Here is a 22,533-nt window from a genome sequence, read left to right as displayed (position 1 = left end):
AACATTCAATTCCCTGACAACAGCTCTGGTGGACATTCCTGCAGTCAGCATGCCAATTGCACGCTCCCTCAAAACTTGAGACATCTGTGGCATTGGGTTGTGTGACAAAACTGCCTTTTATTGTCCCCCAGCACAAGGTGCACCTGTGCCAATTGCACGCTCCCTCAAAACTTGAGACATCTGTGGCATTGTGTTGTGTGACAAAACTGCCTTTTATTGTCCCCCAGCACAAGGTGCACCTGTGCCAATTGCACGCTCCCTCAAAACTTGAGACATCTGTGGCATTGTGTTGTGTGACAAAACTGCCTTTTATTGTCCCCAGCACAAGGTGCACCTGATCACGCTGTTTAATCAGCTTCCTGATATGTCACACCTGTCAGGTGAATGGATTACCTTGGCAAAGGAGAAATGCTCACTAACATGGATGTAAACCAATTTGTGCACAAAATCTGAGAGAAATAAGCTTTTCATGCGTATGGAAAATGTCTGGGATCTTTTATTTCAGCTCACGAAACATGGGACCAACACTTTACATGTTGCGTTTATATTTTTGTTCAGTGTATAACAGAGAACTAGAAAACTGCTCCCAGAGCTGTGGCTGTACTGCACCAGGACTCATAACCACAAAGCATCTCAGAGCAGGAGTGCTGATCTAGGATCAGGTCCACCCTGTATCCATGTAATCTTATTCATTATCATTTAAAAGTGAAAACTGATCCTAGATCAGTACTCTTGCTCTGAGACGCTTTGTGTGTAAATGGGCCCAGGACAGTAATAGTTTGAAGTAGAAAACGCGTACAGAAAACGCCCCCCTTACCCACACAAAACAAGAGGTTGGAGTATTACACTACTCAAAAGAGAAAGAAAGAGAGAGTTCTTGAAATTATTCTATTTTTGTTATTTCTCATTGGAAGGACATCATTTAAATAAAAAATTGTAAGTGCATATATTATGATTAGGAAAGTTATCCATCTTCGTTTTCAGATCCAGCAGTGTGGGTTTATGTAGCTGTTGGTTGAAACACATGCAGCTATATATATATGTCTTGCCAATGTCATAAAAATGATTATATCGTTCAAATAAATTATTTTTCTTGCTTATCACTGCTTGTTTTCTATGGATGTTGATTTGAGTTTCTTTCCCGACCAGTTATTATCGTATCTGAGCTTCCTGAATTAAAGAACATTTCTGGGGAAAAACCAGCTCTGTCATCCTATGTCTCTCTATAAGACAAATTAGAAGTCATCCAAATCCACAGGAATCTTTTTCAATTTCACCAACGATGTGCCTTTTTCAGTCACCGACACTGAGCAACTCTTAATATATTATAATACACTGAGTGTACAAAACATTAAGGACACCTGCTCTTTCCATGACATAGACTGATGTGTTAGTCTGTCTGTATTTCAGACTGTGTAGTCTATATGTGTAGTGGTGGGAGTCTGTATTTCAGACTATGTAGTCTATATGTGTTGTGGTGGGAGTCTGTATTTCAGACTGTGTAGTCTATATGTGTAGTGGTGGGGGTCTGTATTTCAGACTGTGTAGTCTATATGTGTAGTGGTGGGGGTCTGTATTTCAGACTGTGTAGTCTATATGTGTAGTGGTGGGGGTCTGTATTTCAGACTGTGTAGTCTATATGTGTAGTGGTGGGGGTCTGTATTTCAGACTATGTAGTCTATATGTGTAGTGGTGGGGGTCTGTATTTCAGACTGTGTAGTCTATATGTGTTGTGGTGGGAGTCTGTCTGTATTCCAGAATGTGTAGTCTGTCTGTGTGATGGTGGTAGTCTCTCTGCATAGTGGTGGTAGTCTATCTGCATAGTGGTGGTAGTCTGTCTGCATAGTGGTGGTAGTCTGTCTGCGTGGTGGTGGTAGTCTATCTGCGTAGTGGTGGTAGTATGTCTGCATGGTGGTGGTAGTCTATCTGCATAGTGGTGGTAGTCTGTCTGCATAGTGGTGGTAGTATGTCTGCGTGGTGGTGGTAGTCTATCTGCATAGTGGTGGTAGTCTGTCTGCGTGGTGGTGGTAGTCTATCTGCATAGTGGTGGTAGTCTGTCTGCGTGGTGGTGGTAGTCTATCTGCATAGTGGTGGTAGTCTGTCTGCGTGGTGGTGGTAGTCTATCTGCATAGTGGTGGTAGTCTGTCTGCGTGGTGGTGGTAGTCTATCTGCATAGTGGTGGTAGTCTGTCTGCGTGGTGGTGGTAGTCTATCTGCATAGTGGTGGTAGTCTGTCTGCGTGGTGGTGGTAGTCTATCTGCATAGTGGTGGTAGTCTGTCTGCGTGGTGGTGGTAGTCTGTCTGTGTGGTGGTGGTAGTCTGTCTGTGTGGTGGTGGTAGTCTGTCTGCGTGGTGGTGGTAGTCTGTCTGCGTGGTGGTGGTAGTGTATCTGCATAGCGGTGGTAGTCTGTCTGAGTGGTGGTAGTCTATTTGCATAGTGGTGGTAGTCTAATTGCATAGTGGTGGTAGTCTGTCTGCGTGGTGGTGGTAGTCTATCTGTATAGTGGTGGTAGTCTGTCTGCATGGTGGTGGTAGTCTGTCTGCATAGTGGTGGTAGTCTATCTGCATAGTGGTGGTAGTCTGTCTGCGTGGTGGTAGTCTATCTGCATAGTGGTGGTAGTCTGTCTGCGTGGTGGTGGTAGTCTATCTGCATAGTGGTGGTAGTCTGTCTGCGTGGTGGTGGTAGTCTATCTGCATAGTGGTGGTAGTCTGTCTGCGTGGTGGTGGTAGTCTATCTGCATAGTGGTGGTAGTCTGTCTGCGTGGTGGTGGTAGTCTGTCTGTGTGGTGGTGGTAGTCTGTCTGTGTGGTGGTGGTAGTCTGTCTGCGTGGTGGTGGTAGTCTGTCTGCGTGGTGGTGGTAGTGTATCTGCATAGCGGTGGTAGTCTGTCTGAGTGGTGGTAGTCTATCTGCATAGTGGTGGTAGTCTGTCTGCGTGGTGGTGGTAGTCTATCTGTATAGTGGTGGTAGTCTGTCTGTATAGTGGTGGTAGTCTGTCTGCATGGTGGTGGTAGTCTGTCTGCATAGTGGTGGTAGTCTATCTGCATAGTGGTGGTAGTCCATCTGCATAGTGGTGGTAGTCTATCTGCATAGTGGTGGTAGTCTGTCTGCGTGGTGGTGGTAGTCTTTCTGCATAGTGGTGGTAGTCTGTCTGCATAGTGGTGGTAGTCTGTCTGCGTGGTGGTGGTAGTCTGTCTGCGTGGTGGTGGTAGTCTGTCTGCGTGGTGGTGGTAGTCTGTCTGCATAGTGGTGGTAGTCTGTCTGCGTGGTGGTGGTAGTCTGTCTGCGTGGTGGTGGTAGTCTGTCTGCGTGGTGGTGGTAGTCTTTCTGCATAGTGGTGGTAGTCTGTCTGCATAGTGGTGGTAGTCTGTCTGCGTGGTGGTGGTAGTCTATCTGCGTATTGTTGGTAGTCTGTCTGCGTGGTGGTGGTAGTCTATCTGCATAGTGGTGGTAGTCTGTCTGCGTGGTGGTGGTAGTCTATCTGCATAGTGGTGGTAGTCTATCTGCATAGTGGTGGTAGTCTATCTGCATAGTGGTGGTAGTCTATCTGCATAGTGGTGGTAGTCTATCTGCATAGTGGTGGTAGTCTGTCTGCATGGCGGTGGTAGTCTGTCTGCGTGGTGGTGGTAGTCTATCTGCATAGTGGTGGTAGTCTTTCTGCATAGTGGTGGTGGTAGTCTATCTGCATAGTGGTGGTAGTCTGTCTGCGTGGTGGTGGTAGTCTGTCTACGTGGTGGTGGTAGTCTATCTGTATAGTGGTGGTAGTCTATCTGCATAGTGGTGGTAGTCTATCTGCATAGTGGTGGTAGTCTATCTGCATAGTGGTGGTAGTCTGTCTGCATAGTGGTGGTAGTCTGTCTGCGTGGTGGTGGTAGTCTGTCTGCGTGTTGGTGGTAGTCTGTCTGCGTGGTGGTGGTAGTCTGTCTGCGTGGTGGTGGTAGTCTGTCTGCGTGGTGGTGGTAGTCTGTCTGCATAGTGGTGGTAGTCTATCTGCATAGTGGTGGTAGTCTATCTGCATAGTGGTGGTAGTCTATCTGCATAGTGGTGGTAGTCTGTCTGCGTGGTGGTGGTAGTCTGTCTGCGTGGTGGTGGTAGTCTGTCTGCGTGGTGGTGGTAGTCTGTCTGCGTGGTGGTGGTAGTCTGTCTGCGTGGTGGTGGTAGTCTATCTGCATAGTGGTGGTAGTCTGTCTGCGTGGTGGTGGTAGTCTATCTGCGTGGTGGTGGTAGTCTGTCTGCGTAGTGGTGGTAGTCTGTCTGCGTGGTGGTGGTAGTCTGTCTGCGTGGTGGTGGTAGTCTATCTGTATAGTGGTGGTAGTCTGTCTGCGTGGTGGTAGTCTATCTGCATAGTGGTGGTAGTCTGTCTGCGTGGTGGTGGTAGTCTATCTGCATAGTGGTGGTAGTCTGTCTGTGTGGTGGTGGTAGTCTGTCTGCGTGGTGGTGGTAGTCTGTCTGCATAGTGGTGGTAGTCTATCTGCATAGTGGTGGTAGTCTATCTGCATAGTGGTGGTAGTCTATCTGCGTAGTGGTGGTAGTCTGTCTGCGTGGTGGTGGTAGTCTGTCTGCGTGGTGGTGGTAGTCTATCTGCGTAGTTTTGGTAGTCTGTCTGGGTGGTGGTGGTAGTCTGTCTGCGTGGTGGTGGTAGTCTATCTGCGTAGTGGTGGTAGTCTGTCTGGGTGGTGGTGGTAGTCTGTCTGCGTGGTGGTGGTAGTCTGTCTGCATAGTGGTGGTAGTCTATCTGCATAGTGGTGGTAGTCTATCTGCATAGTGGTGGTAGTCTATCTGCATAGTGGTGGTAGTCTGTCTGCGTGGTGGTGGTAGTCTGTCTGCGTGTGGTGGTGTCTGCGTGGTGGTGGTAGTCTGTCTGCGTGGTGGTGGTGGTGGTAGTCTATCTGCATAGTGGTGGTAGTCTGTCTGGGTGGTGGTGGTAGTCTGTCTGCGTGGTGGTGGTAGTCTATCTGCGTAGTGTTGGTAGTCTGTCTGGGTGGTGGTGGTAGTCTGTCTGCGTGGTGGTGGTAGTCTGTCTGCGTGGTGGTGGTAGTCTGTCTGCGTGGTGGTGGTAGTCTATCTGCATAGTGGTGGTAGTCTGTCTGCGTGGTGGTTGTAGTCTGTCTGCGTGGTGGTGGTAGTATATCTGCATAGTGGTGGTAGTCTATCTGCATAGTGGTGGTAGTCTGTCTGCGTGGTGGTGGTAGTCTGTCTGCGTGGTGGTGGTAGTCTGTCTGCGTGGTGGTGGTAGTCTGTCTGTATTTCCCTCAGATTAACATCTGTAACTAGAGGAAGGGTATTTCAGACTGTGTAGTCTGTCTGTATTCCCCTCAGATTAACATCTGTAACTAGAGGGAGGGTATTTCAGACTGTGTAGTCTGTCTGTATTCCCCTCAGATTAACATCTGTAACTAGAGGAAGGGTATTTCAGACTGTGTAGTCTGTCTGTATTCCCCTCAGATTAACATCTGTAACTAGAGGAAGGGTATTTCAGACTGTGTAGTCTGTCTGTATTTCCCTCAGATTGACATCTGTAACTAGAGGAAGGGTATTTCAGATTGTGTAGTCTGTCTGTATTCCCCTCAGATTAACATCTGTAACTAGAGGGAGGGTATTTCAGACTGTGTAGTCTGTCTGTATTTCCCTCAGATTGACATCTGTAACTAGAGGAAGGGTATTTCAGACTGTGTAGTCTGTCTGTATTCCCCTCAGATTAACATCTGTAACTAGATGAAGGGTATTTCAGACTGTGTAGTCTGTCTGTATTCCCCTCAGATTAACATCTGTAACAAGAGGAAGGGTATTTCTTTAACGAGCTGAGTTCACAGAGACGTAACAGCTCATTATTCATACCAAAACAAACTTATATAACATAGTGCTTTCGTCCCAAATGGCACCCTGTTCCCTACATAGTGCTTTCGTCCCAAATGGCACCCTGTTCCCTACATAGTGCACTCCCTTTGACCAGCTTAAAAGTAAAAAGTAGTGCACTACATAGGAAATTGAGTGCTGATCTCAGTCCCTCGCCTGTAGGAAACTACTAGAGTCTTGTCACCACCTAGTGGACAGTTCACTCTAATCAAATAACATTTTATCAGTACCCTCAAATTCCTTGGTGTCCACATCACCAACAAACTAACATGGTCCAAGCACACCATGACAGTCGTGAAGCGGGCACCACATTGGAGATAAAAGGTACTACGGTTTTATTGATGCAGTCCTGTTGCCTTTGGTGGCGTTGGCGGAATTTTGACAGCTATTCCAAGGGTACTATTCTAGAATTAGATTCCCAGGGGATTGACAGCAGTTGGGAGGTTTAAAATCACCATTGAACATCACTGTGGTCCCATATGATTGTTCTCAGTCCAAAACAAAAATATATATGTTATGCATACCGATTATAAACACCTCATGCTGGAAATACTATTGCTATTTGATATGTAAAATCTCAATAATCCCATAAACCTATTCAGTAATGCAATACAGTTATCCTGACTATTCTGTGCAATTCAGGGATTGCAATTTTTTACCTGTATAATCTGAAGTAATTTTGGTCATGAATAATTAAGTTCTTCCTAATCCAGTGGCAGCAGGATCATAACGTCTAGAGATAGGTGAGCCCATATGTGTATATATAGTGTCTGTACTAGAGGTCGACCGATTATGATTTTTCAACGCCGATACTGATACCGATTATTGGAGGACCAAAAAAGCCGATACCGATTAATGGCCGATATTTTTTTTGCCGTTTTATTTGTAATAATGACAATTACAACAATACTGAATAAACACTTATTTTAACTTAATATAATACATCAATAAAATGAATTTAGCCTCAAGTAAATATTAAAACATGTTCAATTTGGTTTAAATAATGCAAAAACAAAGTGTTGGAGAAGAAAGTAAAAGTGCAATATGTGCTATGTAAGAAAGCTAACGTTTCAGTTCCTTGCTCAGAACATGAGAACATATGAGTCTTCAATATTCCCAGGTAAGAAGTTTTAGGTTGTAGTTATTATAGGAATTATAGGACTATTTCCCTCTATTCCATTTGTATTTCATTAACCTTTGACTATTAGATGTTCTTATAGGCACTTTAGTATTGCCAGTGTAACAGTATAGCTCCCGTCCCTCTCCTTGCTCCTCCCTGGGCTCGAACCAGCAACACAATGACAACGGCCACCATCGAAGCAGTGTTACCCATGCAGAGCAAGGGAAACAACCACTGCAAGGCTCAGAGCGAGTGACGTTTAAAACGCTATTAGCGCGCGCTAACTAGCTAGCCATTTCACATCGGTTACACCAGCCTAATCTCGGGAGTTGATAGGCTTGAAGTCATAAACAGCGCAATGCTTGACGCACAACAAAGAGCTGCTGGCAAAACGCACGAAAGTGCTGTTTGAATGAATGTTTACGCGCCTGCTTCTGCCTACCACCGCTCAGTCAGATACGTAGATACTTGTATGTTTATATGCTCAGTCAGATTATATGCAACGCAGGACACGCTAGATAATATCTAGTAATATCATCAACCATGTGTAGTTAACTAGTGATTATGACTGAATGTTTTTTAGAAGATAGGTTTAATGCTAGCTAGCAACTTACCTTGGCTTTACTGCATTCACATAACAGGCAGTCTCCTTGTGGAGTGCAACGAGAGAGAGGCAGGTCGTTATTGCGTTGGACTAGTTAACTGTAAGGTTACAAGATTGGATCCCCCGAGCTGACAAGGTGAAAATCTATCGTTCTGCCCCTGAACGAGGCAGTTAACCCACCGTTCCTAGGCCGTCATTGAAAATAAGAATGTGTTCTTAACTGACTTGCCTAGTTAAATAAAGGTCAACATTTTTAAATACATTTTTTAAATCGGCAAATCGGTTGCCCAAAAATACCGATTGTTATGAAAACTTGAAATCGGCCCTAACTAATCGGCCATTCCGATTAATCGGTCGACCTCTAGCCTGTAAATATAGTGTGTATATATAATATATGCCATTTAGCAGACGCTTTTATCCAAAGCGACTTACAGTCATGTGTGCATACATTCTACGTATGGGTGGTCCCGGGAATCGAACCCACTACCCTGGCGTTACAAGCACCATGCTCTACCAACTGAGCTACAGAAGGACCACAATATATAGTGTGTGTATGTATAGTGTGTATATATAGTGTGTGTCTATATATATTGTGTGTATATATTGTGTGTGTACTGTATGTATAGTGTGTGTATATATAGTGTGTGTATATATAGTATGTGTCAGTGTGTGAATATAATGTGTGTATATATAATGTGTGTCAGTGTGTGTATATATAATGTGTGTATATAAAGTGTATATATAGTGTGTGTGTATATAGTGTGTGTATTTATAGTGTGTGTATTTATGGTTTGTGTATATATAGTGTGTGTGTATATAAAGTGTGTATATAGTGTGTGTAGTTATAGTGTGTGTGTATATAGTGTGTGTATATAGTCTCTCTCTCTCTCTCTCTCTCTTTCTCTCTCTCTCTCTCTCTCTCTCTCTCTCTCTCTCTCTCTCTCTCTCTCTCTCTCTCTCTCTCTCTAATATAAGGGCTTTATTTCCAAGGGAAACATATGCTAACATTGCCAAAGCAAGTGAATGAGATCATAAACAAAAGTGGCAACATCTTGCTGCTCAGATGAAACACAATGATATTTCACCCAGTAAGAGTTGATCAAAATTTGGTTCGTTATCAAATTCTTTATTGGTCTGTGTAATCTGATATGGTTTTACATTTGGCAGGAAGTTAGGAAGTGCAGCTCAGTATCCACCTAATTTTGTGGGCAGTGTAAACATAGTCTTCTCTTGAGAGCCAAGTCTGCTTTACGGCAGCCTTTCTCAATAGCAATGCTATGCTCACTGAGTCTGTACATAGTCAAAACTTTCCTTAAATTTGCGTCAGTCACAGTGGTCAGGTATTCTGCCACTGTGTACTCTCTGTTTAGGGCCAAATAACATTCTAGTTGCTCCGTTTCTTTGTTAATTCTTCCAAATGTGTCAATAATTATCTTTTTGTTTTCTCATGATTTGCTTAGGTCTAATTGTGTTGCTGTCCTGGGGCTCTGTGGGGTGTGTTTGTGTTTGTGTTTGTTAACAGAGCCCCAGGACCAGCTTGCTTAGGGAACTCTTCTCCATTTTCATCTCTCTGTTGGCGATGGCTTTGTTATGGAAGGTTTGTGAATCGCTTCCTTTTAGGTGGTTGTAGAATTTAATGGCTCTTTCCTGGATTTTGATAATTAGCGGGTATTGGCTATTTGGTGTTCTACGTTGTACACGGAGGATGTTTTTGCAAAATTCTGCATGCAGAGTCTCAATTTGGTGTTTGTGCCATTTTGTGATTTATTGGTTGGTATGCGGACCCCAGACCTCACAACCATAAATGGCAATGGGTTCTATAACTGATTTAAGTATTTTTAGCCAGATGCTAATTGGTATGTCAAATGTTATGTTCCTTTTTATGGCATAGAAGGCACTTCTTGCCTTGTCTTTCAGCTCGTTCACAGCTTTGTGGAAGTTACCTGTGTCGCTGATGTTTAGGCCGAGGTATGTATAGTTTTTTGTGTGCTCTAGGGCAACAGCATCTAGATGGAATTTGTATTTGTGGTCCTGGTGACTGGAACACCATTATTTTGGTCTTAGTGAGATTTACTGTTAAGGCCCAGGTCTGACAGTATCTGTGCAGAATATCTAGGTGCTGCTGCAGGCCCTCCTTGGTTGGGGACATATGCACCAGATCATCAGCAAACAGTGGACATTTGACTTCAGATTCTAGTAGGGTGATTCCGGGTGCTGCAGACTGTTCTAGTGCCCTCGCCAATTTGTTGATATATATGTTGAAGTGGGTGGGGCTTAAGCTGCATCCCTGTCTAACCCCACGGCCCTGTGGAAAGAAATATTAGTTTTCTATTGTGCCAATTTTAACCGAACACTTGTTGTTTGTATACATGGATTTTATAATGCTATATGTTTATCCCCCAACACCATCCATCCATTTGTAAAGCAGACCCTCATGCCAAATTGAGTCAAAAGCTTTTTTGAAAACAAAGCATGAGAAAGAAGACTTTACCTTTGTTTTGATTTTTTGTCAATTAGGGTATGCAGGGTGAATATGTGGTCTGTCGTACGGTAATTTGGTAAAAAGACAATTTGACATTTTCTCATTACATTGTTTTCACTGAGGAAATGTACGAGTCTGCTGTTAATGATAAGGCTAAAGAGCTTAAGTATAGCCAACTGGAATTTGTGGTTTGTATATTTTATCATTTCATTTTGGATGACATCAACACCACAGGCCTTTTTGGGTTGGAGGGTTTGTATTTAGTGTATTCTAGTGTATTCTGTAGTTCATTCAATGTAATTGGAGAATCCAATGGGTTCTGCTAGTCTTTAATAGTTGATTCTATGATTTGTATTTGATAACGTATATCTTGCTGCTGTTTATTCTTTGTTATGGTGCCAAAAAGATTGGATAAGTGGTTTACCGATACATCTCTGTTTTGGAAATATAACTCTTTGTGTTGTTGTTTGTTTAGAGTTTTCACATTTTTCCAGAAGTGGTTAGAGTCTATGGATTCTTCAATTACGTTGAGCTGATTTCTGACGTGCTGTTCCTTCTTTTTCCGTAGTGTATTTCTGTATTGTTTTAGTGATTCACTATAGTGAAGGTGTAGATTCAGGTTTTCTGGGTCTCTATGTTTTTGGTTGGATATGTTTCTCAATTTCTTTCTTAGGTTTTTTGTTCTTCATCAAACTATTTGTCATTGTTGTTAATTTTCTTCCGTTTTCTGTTTGACTTTTTTAGATTTGACAGGGAAGCTGAGAGGTCATATATACTGTACTGTTTAGATTTTCTACTGCAAAGTTTACACCTTCACTATTAGAGTGAAAAATTTTGTCAAGGAAGTTGTCTAAAAGGGATTGAATTTGTTGTTGCCTAACTGTCTCTCTCTCTCTCTCTCTCTCTCTCTCTCTCTCTCTCTCTCTCTCTCTCTCTCTCTCTCTCCACACTTCCTGTTTCTTAACGCACAGTGTACACCGCGCGTTATCTGTCACATAACACACACTCTTTCTCTCTCACAATACACATGCGGTGGCTGCAAATGCAGGAAGCACAGCTCTATCATCAGACAGTGGAAACACAACCACCACATGCAGGGCTGAAGCTGTTTCTTCACTGAAGGACAACTCTACTGACCAATAGTTGTTGTTTTTACAGATGAGAAGGAGAGAGAAGAAACACTTACTGTCTGAGACCTGAGAAGAAAGGAAAGGAGAAGAGGATATAGTAAATGAGAGATACTTGACTGCTTTCTCTGAGACCTGAGGAGAAGAGAAGAGAGGAGATGATATAGTAAATGAGAGATACTTGACTGCTTTCTCTGAGACCTGAGGAGAAGAGAAGAGAGGAGATGATATAGTAAAAGAGAGATACTTTACTCCTTTCTCTGAGACCTGAGGACAAGCGAAGAGAGGAGATGATATAGTAAAAGAGAGATACTTTACTCCTTTCTCTGAGACCTGAGGACAAGAGAAGAGAGGAGACAAGAAGAGACAGTATTTTTCTGTTATGATTTTAGTCTCTGATGGAGGATGTTCTTCAGTGATGTAACAGCCTGTGAGTCAGGACATGCAATTCTACTACGTGTACGTGGTAAGTCTCTGTGTGTGTGTGTGTGTGTGTGTGTGTGTGTGTGTGTGTGTGTGTGTGTGTAGTGGTGTGTTTGTGAATCTAAACTAGCACACTACTTAGAATTAAGCAATGTATTAGTAGGTATGAACAGTAGTGTGTTGGGTATCAACAGTAGTGTGTTGGGTATAAACAGTAGTGTACTGGGTATCAACAGTAGTGTACTGGGTATCAACAGTAGTGTGCTGGGTATATACAGTAGTGTACTGGGTATCAACAGTAGTGTACTGGGTATCAACAGTAGTGTACTGGGTATCAACAGTAGTGTGCTGGGTATAAACAGTAGTGTACTGGGTATCAACAGTAGTGTACTGGGTATAAACAGTAGTGTACTGGGTATCAACAGTAGTGTACTGGGTATCAACAGTAGTGTGCTGGGTATATACAGTAGTGTACTGGGTATCAACAGTAGTGTGCTTGGGTATAAACAGTAGTGTACTGGGTATCAACAGTAGTGTACTGGGTATAAACAGTAGTGTACTGGGTATCAACAGTAGTGTACTGGGTATGAACAGTAGTGTACTATAAACAGTAGTGTACTGGGTATGAACAGTAGTGTACTATAAACAGTAGTGTACTGGGTATGAACAGTAGTGTACTATAAACAGTAGTGTACTGGGTATGAACAGTAGTGTACTATAAACAGTAGTGTACTGGGTATGAACAGTAGTGTACTGGGTATGAACAGTAGTGTACTGGGTATCAACAGTAGTGTACTGGGTATAAACAGTAGTGTACTGGGTATAAACAGTAGTGTACTGGGTATCAACAGTAGTGTACTATAAACAGTAGTGTACTGGGTATGAACAGTAGTGTACTGGGTATCAACAGTAGTGTACTATAAACAGTAGTGTACTGGGTATCAACAGTAGTGTACTATAAACAGTAGTGTACTGGGTATCAACAGTAGTGTACTATAAACAGTAGTGTACTGGGTATCAACAGTAGTGTACTATAAACAGTAGTGTACTGGGTATCAACAGTAGTGTGCTTGGTATATACAGTAGTGTACTGGGTATCAACAGTAGTGTACTATAAACAGTAGTGTACTGGGTATCAACAGTAGTGTACTATAAACAGTAGTGTGTTGGGTATCAACAGTAGTGTACTATAAACAGTAGTGTACTGGGTATGAACAGTAGTGTACTGGGTATCAACAGTAGTGACCTGGGTATAAACAGTAGTGTGTTGGGTATCAACTGTAGTGTGCCTGGTATCAACAGTAGTGTGTTGGGTATCAACAGTAGTGTGTTGGGTATCAACAGTAGTGTACTGGGTATGAACAGTAGTGTACTGGGTATGAACAGTATTGTACTGGGTATCAACAGTAGTGTGCTGGGTAAACAGTAGTGTACTGGGTATGAACAGTAGTGTACTGGGTATCAACAGTAGTGTACTGGGTATGAACAGTATTGTACTGGGTATCAACAGTATTGTACTGGTATCAACAGTATTGTACTGGGTATCAACAGTAGTGTGCTGGGTATCAACAGTAGTGTGTTGGGTATCAACAGTAGTGTGCTGGGTATGAACAGTAGTGTACTGGGTATGAACAGTATTGTACTGGGTATGAACAGTATTGTACTGGGTATCAACAGTATTGTGCTGGGTATCAACAGTAGTGTGCTGGGTATAAACAGTAGTGTGTTGGGTATCAACAGTAGTGTACTGGGTATGAACAGTAGTGTACTGGGTATGAACAGTAGTGTGCTGGGTATGAACAGTAGTGTACTGGGTATGAACAGTATTGTACTGGGTATAAACAGTAGTGTACTGGGTATCAACAGTAGTGTACTGGGTATATACAGTAGTGTGCTTGGTATATACAGTAGTGTGCTTGGTATATACAGTAGTGTGCTTGGTATATACAGCAGCCTATTTCTGACTCCACGTCAACTACTCATAGTATGTTCTGCTAGGAGTTAGCTGCTGTCTGTCTTCACATTATCATGATCACAGTTCATATTGTCTTTACGGCATCTTACTACCAGTGGAGGCTACTGAGGGGAGGACGGCTCATAATAATGGCTGGAATAGAGTGTCTCCTTCAATGAAACACAATAAACCTCAGGGGTAGTTCCATCAGCCTCTGGAACAATATTAAATGGCTGGCAACTGTGAATTAACTTCTTATGTCTTGTATTTTGCGCCTGAGGAGCTGCTCGCCTTTTTAATATTGCAAGGAGAACCTGCTTCTATTCATGATAATTCATTTTTATACATAAAGCACATTTCAGGCACCCAAGGCACAACTCAACATGATAAAAAAAAAAAGTCCACAACAAATCACAGAAGTCACGATATTAAAAACAGACCGTGCACAGATGCAAAGCACATGGTTTTACACTGTGTTTTTGAAAGTATGATTTCATTACAAGGAAGAGTGTTTTTCTAATGATTATTTAAGATTATTACAATTTAAAGGATAAACAGTAGTTTCTGTTTCACCCCCTGGAGTCAATGTCTGATTAGCCTAATAAAGGTTTTTACAACTTCCCTCTGGGAGGATCAGTGATATGAAATCTCTCCTCTTAAACGGATTTATGGTTCATTGAAGTGAATGACCGACCGCATGCTGCCGCTTGTAGTGGAGAGGGGATGAAACCATGGCCCTTACATTGCTACATGTAGATCAGGACCTGTGGAGCCCCTCTTGACGACTTTCTCCAGGAGTGTGTTTTTCTAATCTAACCCTCCATCACTGACAATCTAACCCTCCATCACTGACAATCTAACCCTCCGCCCTCCAACACTGACAATCTAACCCTCCACCACTGACAATCTAACCCTCCAACACTGACAATCTAACCCTCCATCACTGACAATCTAACCCTCCACCACTGACAATCTAACCCTCCACCCTCCATCACTGACAATCTAACCCTCCACCACTGACAATCAACCCTCCATCACTGACAATATAACCCTCCATCACTGACAATCACCTCCATCACTGACAATCTAACCCTCCATCACTGACAATCTAACCCTCCATCACTGACAATCTAACCCTCCACCCACTGACAATCCCCTCCACTGACAATCTAACCCTCCATCACTGACAATCTAACCCTCCATCACTGACAATCTAACCCCTCCATCACTGACAATCCCCTCCATCACTGACAATCTAACCCTCCACCTCCATCACTGACAATCTAACCCTCCATCACTGACAATCTAACCCTCCATCCTCCATCACTGACAATCATCACTGACAATCTGACAATCTAACCCTCCATCACTGACAATCTAACCCTCCATCCTCCATCACTGACAATCTAACCCTCCACCACTGACAATCTAACCCTCCAACACTGACAATCTAACCCTCCACCACTGACAATCTAACCCTCCAACACTGACAATCTAACCCTCCACCACTGACAATCTAACCCTCCAACACTGACAATCTAACCCTCCATCACTGACAATCTAACCCTCCACCCTCCACTGACAATCTAACCCTCCACCACTGACAATCTAACCCTCCACCACTGACAATCTAACCCTCCACCACTGACAATCTAACCCTCCACCACTGACAATCTAACCCTCCACCACTGACAATCTAACCCTCCATCACTGACAATCTAACCCTCCATCACCAATCTAACCCTCCATCACTGACAATCTAACCCTCCATCACTGACAATCTAACCCTCCATCACTGACAATCTAACCCTCCACCACTGACAATCTAACCCTCCATCACTGACAATCTAACCCTCCATCACTGACAATCTAACCCTCCACCACTGACAATCTAACCCTCCATCACTGACAATCTAACCCTCCATCACTGACAATCTAACCCTCCACCACTGACAATCTAACCCTCCACCCTCACTGACAATCTAACCCTCCACCCTCCATCACTGACAATCTAACCCTCCATCACTGACAATCTAACCCTCCATCACTGACAATCTAACCCTCCATCCTCCATCACTGACAATCTAACCCTCCATCACTGACAATCTAACCCTCCAACCACTGACAATCTAACCCTCCACCACTGACCATCTAACCCTCCATCACTGACAATCTAACCCTCCATCACTGACAATATAACCCTCCAACCCTCCACCACTGACAATCTAACCCTCCATCACTGACAATCTAACCCTCCATCACTGACAATCTAACCCTCCACCACTGACAATCTAACCCTCCACCACTGACAATCTAACCCTCCACCACTGACAATCTAACCCTCCATCACTGACAATCTAACCCTCCACCTCCATCACTGACAATCTAACCCTCCACCATCACTGACAATCTAACCCTCCATCACTGACAATCTAACCCTCCACCCTCCATCACTGACAATCTAACCCTCCATCACTGACAATCTAACCCTCCATCACTGACAATCTAACCCTCCACCACTGACAATCTAACCCTCCATCACTGACAATCTAACCCTCCATCCTCCATCACTGACAATCTAACCCTCCATCCTCCATCCACAATCTAACCCTGACAATATAACTAACCCTCCATCACTGACAATCTAACCCTCCATCCTCCATCACTGACAATCTAACCCTCCATCACTGACAATCCATCACACAATGACAATCTAACCCTCCATCACTGACAATATAACCCTCCATCACTGACAATCTAACCCTCCATCACTGACAATCTAACCCTCCATCCTCCATCACTGACAATCAACCCTCCATCACTGACAATCTAACCCTCCATCACCCCCTCCATCACTGACAATCTAACCCTCCACCACTGACAATCTAACCCTCCATCACTGACAATCTAACCCTCCACTGACAACACTGACAATCTAACCCTCCATCACTGACAATCTAACCCTCCATATAACCACACTGACAATCTAACCCTCCATCACTGACAATGATCATCACTGACAATCTAACCCTCCATCACTGACAATCTAACCCTCCATCACTGACAATCTAACCCTCCATCACTGACAATCTAACCCTCCACCCTCCATCACTGACAATCTAACCCTCCATCACTGACAATCTAACCCTCCATCACTGACAATCTAACCCTCCATCCCTGACAATCTAACCCTCCATAACTGACAATCTAACCCTCCACCACTGACAATCTAACCCTCTCAATGTGTTACTGTCCTGATACTTTTGGAGCCTCACTTTATATAGACCAGGTGCACAACAAACATCTTACCTCCCTGTCACTTCTGATTCTTCTTACACACTGTCTGTTCTCTCAGTGGCTTGCTGGCCTGTTGCTATTTACAATCAGTTGTTTCCCAATTATTTTTCCCAGATTCCCAATTATTTTCCCAGTGGTTTCCCAAATCCCATCATGCTTGTTGCCAATGCAGGTTTTAAATGCAATGTTACCGCGGTCGCTGAGATCACATTCAGGATGCAGATGTCGGCTCAACTATTAATGACCTCTAAAGATCAAATCCGCATTGGTGGAAACAATGCCACTGTTCTAGCTAGCACCTTTGTAATTATCTTGGTTTTGTTGATGAGGAGAGGATCATCCAGCAGAATGGTAATAACAAAAATCAAACTGTTCTATCTCACGTGCAATTATGTCAGAGGGAGAAAAAAAACTGTGTTTGTTTACAGTAACTTTTGTTGCTGTTGTAACATCCCAGACAGACAGTTTCACAATTAAGGATTCTAGCTTTAAACGTCAAGCGCGTTATAATGCAGCTCTAGTGAGGATCCAAATCAATCCCAGCCTTACTGTATTGACTGCTCTCTGACTGCTATATTTACACTATAAAAAAAATAAATCTCTTACCATTTTACCGTAATTACACTATTGGTAGAGTATGAGCCAGAGTCCAACAGAGTCATCTCCCTAAATACTTTCTACAACGGTAATGATCGTAAATCTAGCTTTTCCTGTAATCCACTAGAGGTAGAGAGAGGAGTAGATGTGAGGGAGGGATGGAGAGAGAGAGAGAGGGAGAGAGAGGAGAGAAGGAAAAAGGGAGAGAGAGAGAGAGAGAGAGAGAGAGAGAGGTAGAGAGAGAGAGAGGGACAGATAGAGAGTAGTGGATGTGGGGGAGAGAGAGGGAGAGAGAGAAGGGAAAGTGGGGGTGGGATGGAAAGAGAGATGAGGGAAAGTGGGGGAGGGATGAGAGAGAGAGATAGAGAGATGGATGGATCTCTCAAGAGTTAGAGAGAGAGAGGAGAGAAGTGGAGGAGGTATAGAGAGAGGCAGCGACAGAGAGATGGAGGAGAGAGGAGTCTAGGTCTGAATGGGACTTCAAGGGTCTCGCCCTGTTAAAAGTTGAGTTTGAAAATACCTCAGCTAATGAGGATAAATCAACTATCCACTCCTATTACGACTCTATGGGACTAGACAACTCTTCTTGATTCAGTGACAACACACACACAGAGGACCCAGAGACACACACACACACACACACACACACACACACACACACACACACACACACACACACACACACACACACACACACACACACACACACACACACACACACACACACACACACACACACACACACACACACACACACACACACACACACAGACACACAGGTCCCAGAGTGGTACTGTTCCTCTATGGAAAGCGCACTGCGCACTCATGTGTGTTTGCTTTCCTCACCGTCCATCAGATGTATCTATGGAGGAGACAGTAGGGGACACACACACACACACACAGCATCACAGCATCACAGCATCACAGCGGCCTGTAGTACTGTGTGTTCTTCCAGTGTCTCTCTGGGCGATGAGTCTCTCTTCCTTCTGAACACTCAGTTCCATTGTGTGTGTGTGTGTGTCTGACTCCCTCTTTGTGTGTGTGTGCCTGTGTGTCTGTCTCTGTTTCTGTGTGTGTGTGGTACTTGCACCACGGTCTGTGTGTCGATGTATTGTGCATATTGTTCAAGACCAGATATGAGTCACTGAAGGGAGATCAGGTATCGTACTGGGATTAGAGACTTAGCTGTTGAACATGATGACAAATCAAAAATCTTAAATGCAAAAATAGATCACGATATCATGAAGCAAAGGTGACAATACAAAACACCAACGTTTTCGGCATCAAGCCATCATCATCATCATCATCATCATCATCATCATCATCATCATCATCATCATCACCACCATCATCATCATCATCATCATCACCATCATAACATCATCACCATAACCATCCTCATCACCATCATCAGCACCATCATCATCCTCATCACCATCATCATCACTATCATCCTCATCACCATCATCATCATCATAACCATCATGTGAAATGTCAGAATAGTAGTAGAGAGAATGTTTATCTCAGCTTTTATTTCTTTCATCACATTCCCAGTGGGTCAGAAGTTTACATACACTCAATTCGTATTTGGTAGTATTTGGTAGCATTGCCGTTAAATTGGGTCAAATTGGGTCAACTTGGGTCAAACGTATCGGGTAGCCTTCCACAAGCTTCCCACAATAAGTTGGGTGAACTTTGGTCCATTCCTCTTGACAGAGCTGGTGTAACAGAGTCAGGTTTGTAGGCCTCCTTGCTCGCGCACACTTTTTCAGTTCTGCCCACACATTTTCTATAGGATTGAGGTCAGGGCTTTGGATGGCCACTCCAATACCTTGACTTCGTTCTCCTTAAGCCATTTTGCCACAACTTTGGAAGTATGCTTGGGGTCATTGTCCATTTGGAAGCTTTAACTTCCTGACTGATGTCTTCAGATGTTGCTTCAATATATCCACATCATTTTCCTACCTCATGATGCCATCTATTTTGTGAAGTGCACCAGTCCCTCCTGCAGCAAAGCACCCCCACAACATGATGCTGCCACCCCCGTGCTTCACCGTTTGGATGATGTTCTTCGGCTTGCAAGCATCCGCCTTTTTCCTCCAAACATAACGATGGTCATTATGGCCAAACAGTTCTATTTTTGTTTCATCAGACCAGAGGATATTTCTCCAAAAATAACTATCTTTGTCCCCATGTGCAGTTACAAACCGTAGTCTGGCTTTTTATGGCGGTTTTGGAGCAGTGGCTTCTTCCTTGCTGAGCGGCCTTTCAGGTTATGTCGATATAGGTCTCGTTGTACTGTAAATATAGATACTTTTGTACCTATTTCCTCCAACATCTTCACAAGGTCCTTTGCTGTTGTTCTGGGATTGATTTGCACTTTTTGCAACAAAGTATCTAGGAGACAGAATGCATCTCCTTCCTGAGCGTATAATGGCTGCGTGGTCCCATGGTGTTTATACTTGCCTACTATTGCTTGTACAGATGAACGTGGTACCTTCAGGCATTTGAAAATTGCTCCCAAGGATGGACCAGACTTGTAGAGGTCTACAATATTTTTGTAGACCTTGGCTGATTTCTTTTGATTTTCCCATGATGTCAAGAAAAGAGGCACTGAGTTTGAAGGTAGGCCTTGAAATACATCCACAGGTACACCTCCAATTGACTCAAATAATGTAAATTAGCCTATCAGAAGTTTCTAAAGCCATGACATCATTTTCTGGAATTTTCCAGGAAGGTTAAAGGCAGAGTCAACTTAGGATATGTAAACTTCTGACCCACTGGTATTGTGATACAGTGAATTATAAGTGAAATAATCTGTTAGAAAAATAAATTGTTAGAAAAATAAATTGTTAGAAAAATAAATTGTTAGAAAAATAAATTGTTAGAAAAATTACTTGCACAAAGTAGATGTTCTTACCAACTTGCCAGAACTTTGTGGAGTGGTTGAAAAACAAGTTTTAATGACTCCAACCTAAGTGTATGTAAACTTCCGACTTCAACTGTAGGTAGAGTTTTTAAAGTGACTATGCATAGATGACAACAACAGAGAGTAGCAGCGGCGTAAAAGGGTGGGGGGGGGGCAATGCAAATAGTCTGGGTAGCCATTTGATTATGTGTTCAGGAGTCTCATGGCTTGGCGGTAGAAGCTGTTTAGAAGCCTTTTGGACCTAGACATGGCGCTCTGGTTCTGCTTGCTGTGTGGTAGCAGAGAGAACAATCTATGACTTGGGTGGCTGGAGTCTTTGACAATTTTTAGGGCCTTCCTCTGACACCGCCTGTTATAGAGGTCCTGGATAGCAGGAAGTTTGGCCCCAGTAGTACACACACTCTCTGTAGTGCCTTGCGATTGGAGGCCGAGCAGTTGCCATACCAGGCAGTGATGCAACCAGTCAGGATGCTGTCCATGGTGCAGCTGTAGAAAATTTTGTGGATCTGAGGACCCATGATAAATCTTTTCGGTCTCCTGAGGGGGAATAGGTTTTGTCGTGCTCTCTTCATGAATGTCTTGGTGTGCTTGGACCATGTTAGTTTGTTGGTGATGTGGAACTTGAAGCTCTAAACCTGCTCCACTACAGCCCCGTCGATGAGAATGGGGGTGTGCTCGCTTTTTTGCTGTAGTCCACAATCATCTCCTTTGTCTTGATCACGTTGAGGGAGAGGTTGTTGTCCTGGCACCACACGGCCAGGTCTCTGACCTCCTCCCTATAAGTTGTCTCGTTGTTGTCGGTGATCAGGCCTACCACTGTTGGGTCATCAGCAAACTTAATGCTTGGTCGTGCATTCATGAGTAAACAGGGAGTACAGGAGGGGACTGAGCACTCACCCTTGAGGGGCACCTGTGTTGAGGATCAGCGCGGCGGGTGTGTTGTTACCTACCCTTACCACCTGGGGGCAGCCCGTCAGGAAGTCCAGGATCCAGTTGCAGAGGGAGGTGTTTAGTCCCAGGGTCCCTAGCTTATTGATGAGATTTGAGGGCACTATGGTTTTGAACGCTGAGCTGTAGTCAATGAATAGCATTCTCACATAGGTGTTCCTTTTGTCCAGGTGGAAAAGGGCAGTGTGGAGTGCAATAGAGATTGCATCATCTGTGGATCTGTTGAGGCAGTATGTAATTTGGGTGGGTCTAGGGTTTGTGGGACAATGTTGATGATGTGAGCCTTGACCAGCCTTTCAAAGCACTCCATGGCTACAGACGTGAGGGTTACGAGTCAGTAGTCATTTAGGCAGGTTACCTTAGTGTTCTTGGGCACAGGCACTATGGCGGTCTGCTTAAAACATGTTGGTATTACAGACTCAGACAGGGAGAGGTTGAAAATGTGAATGAAGACATGCTCGCAGTACATGTCCTGGTAATCCGTCTGGCCCTGCAGCCTTGTGAATGTTGACCTGTTTAAAGGTCTTACTCACATCAGCTGCGGAGAGTGTGATCACACAGTCTTCCGTAACAGCTGGTGCTCTCATGCATGTTTCAGTGTTACTTGCCTCGAAGCGAGCATAGAGGTAGTTTAGCTCGTCTGGTAAGGCGTGTGTCACTAGGCAGCTCTCGGATGTACTTCCCTTTGTTGTCTTGAATGGTTTGCAAGTCCTGCCACATCCGACATGTGTCAAAGCCGGTGTAGTACGATTCGATCTTAGTCCTGTATTGACGCTTTGCTTGTTTGATGGTTCGTCGGAGGGCATCGTGGGATTTCTTATAAGCTTCCGGGTTAGAGTCCCGCTCCTTGAAAGCGGCAGCTCTAGCCTTTAGCTCAGTGCGAATGTTGTCTGTAATCCGTGGCTTCTGGTTGGGGTATGTACGTTCGGTCACTGTGGGGACGACGTCATCGATGCACTTATTGATGAAGCCAATGACTGATATGGTGTACTGCTCAATGCCAGCGGAGGAATCCCGGGACATATTACAGGGACATCTGCTTCATCTGAAATGTTTTTATTGATCTAATCACTGGTGCTTACTGCTTACATTTTTTGCTCGTAAGCAGGAATCAGGAGGATAGAATTATGGTCAGATTTGCCAAATGGAGGGCGAGGGAGAGCTTTGTACGTGTCTCTGTGTATGGAGTAAAGATGGT

The 22,533-nt window shown here is 43.9% G+C and overlaps 1 protein-coding gene across 1 annotated transcript in view; it reads left to right on the top strand.

The window, feature by feature from the left end:
- The first annotated feature begins 11,439 nt into the window (after nt 1-11,439).
- Nucleotides 11,440-22,533, top strand: part of LOC118369202 (rho GTPase-activating protein 6-like) — a 153,673-nt gene continuing 142,579 nt past the window's right edge. Inside the window, exon 1 of the mRNA XM_052497693.1 lies at nt 11,440-11,653. Coding sequence (XP_052353653.1) covers nt 11,630-11,653 — 24 coding nt within the window. The 5' untranslated portion in view covers nt 11,440-11,629. The remainder of the gene's footprint in view (nt 11,654-22,533) is intronic.

The sequence above is a fragment of the Oncorhynchus keta genome, chromosome 35 (assembly GCF_023373465.1).
Source record: "Oncorhynchus keta strain PuntledgeMale-10-30-2019 chromosome 35, Oket_V2, whole genome shotgun sequence".
In the NCBI taxonomy this organism is placed as follows: Eukaryota; Metazoa; Chordata; class Actinopteri; order Salmoniformes; family Salmonidae; genus Oncorhynchus; species Oncorhynchus keta.
This window is presented reverse-complemented; position numbering and strand designations above follow the sequence as displayed.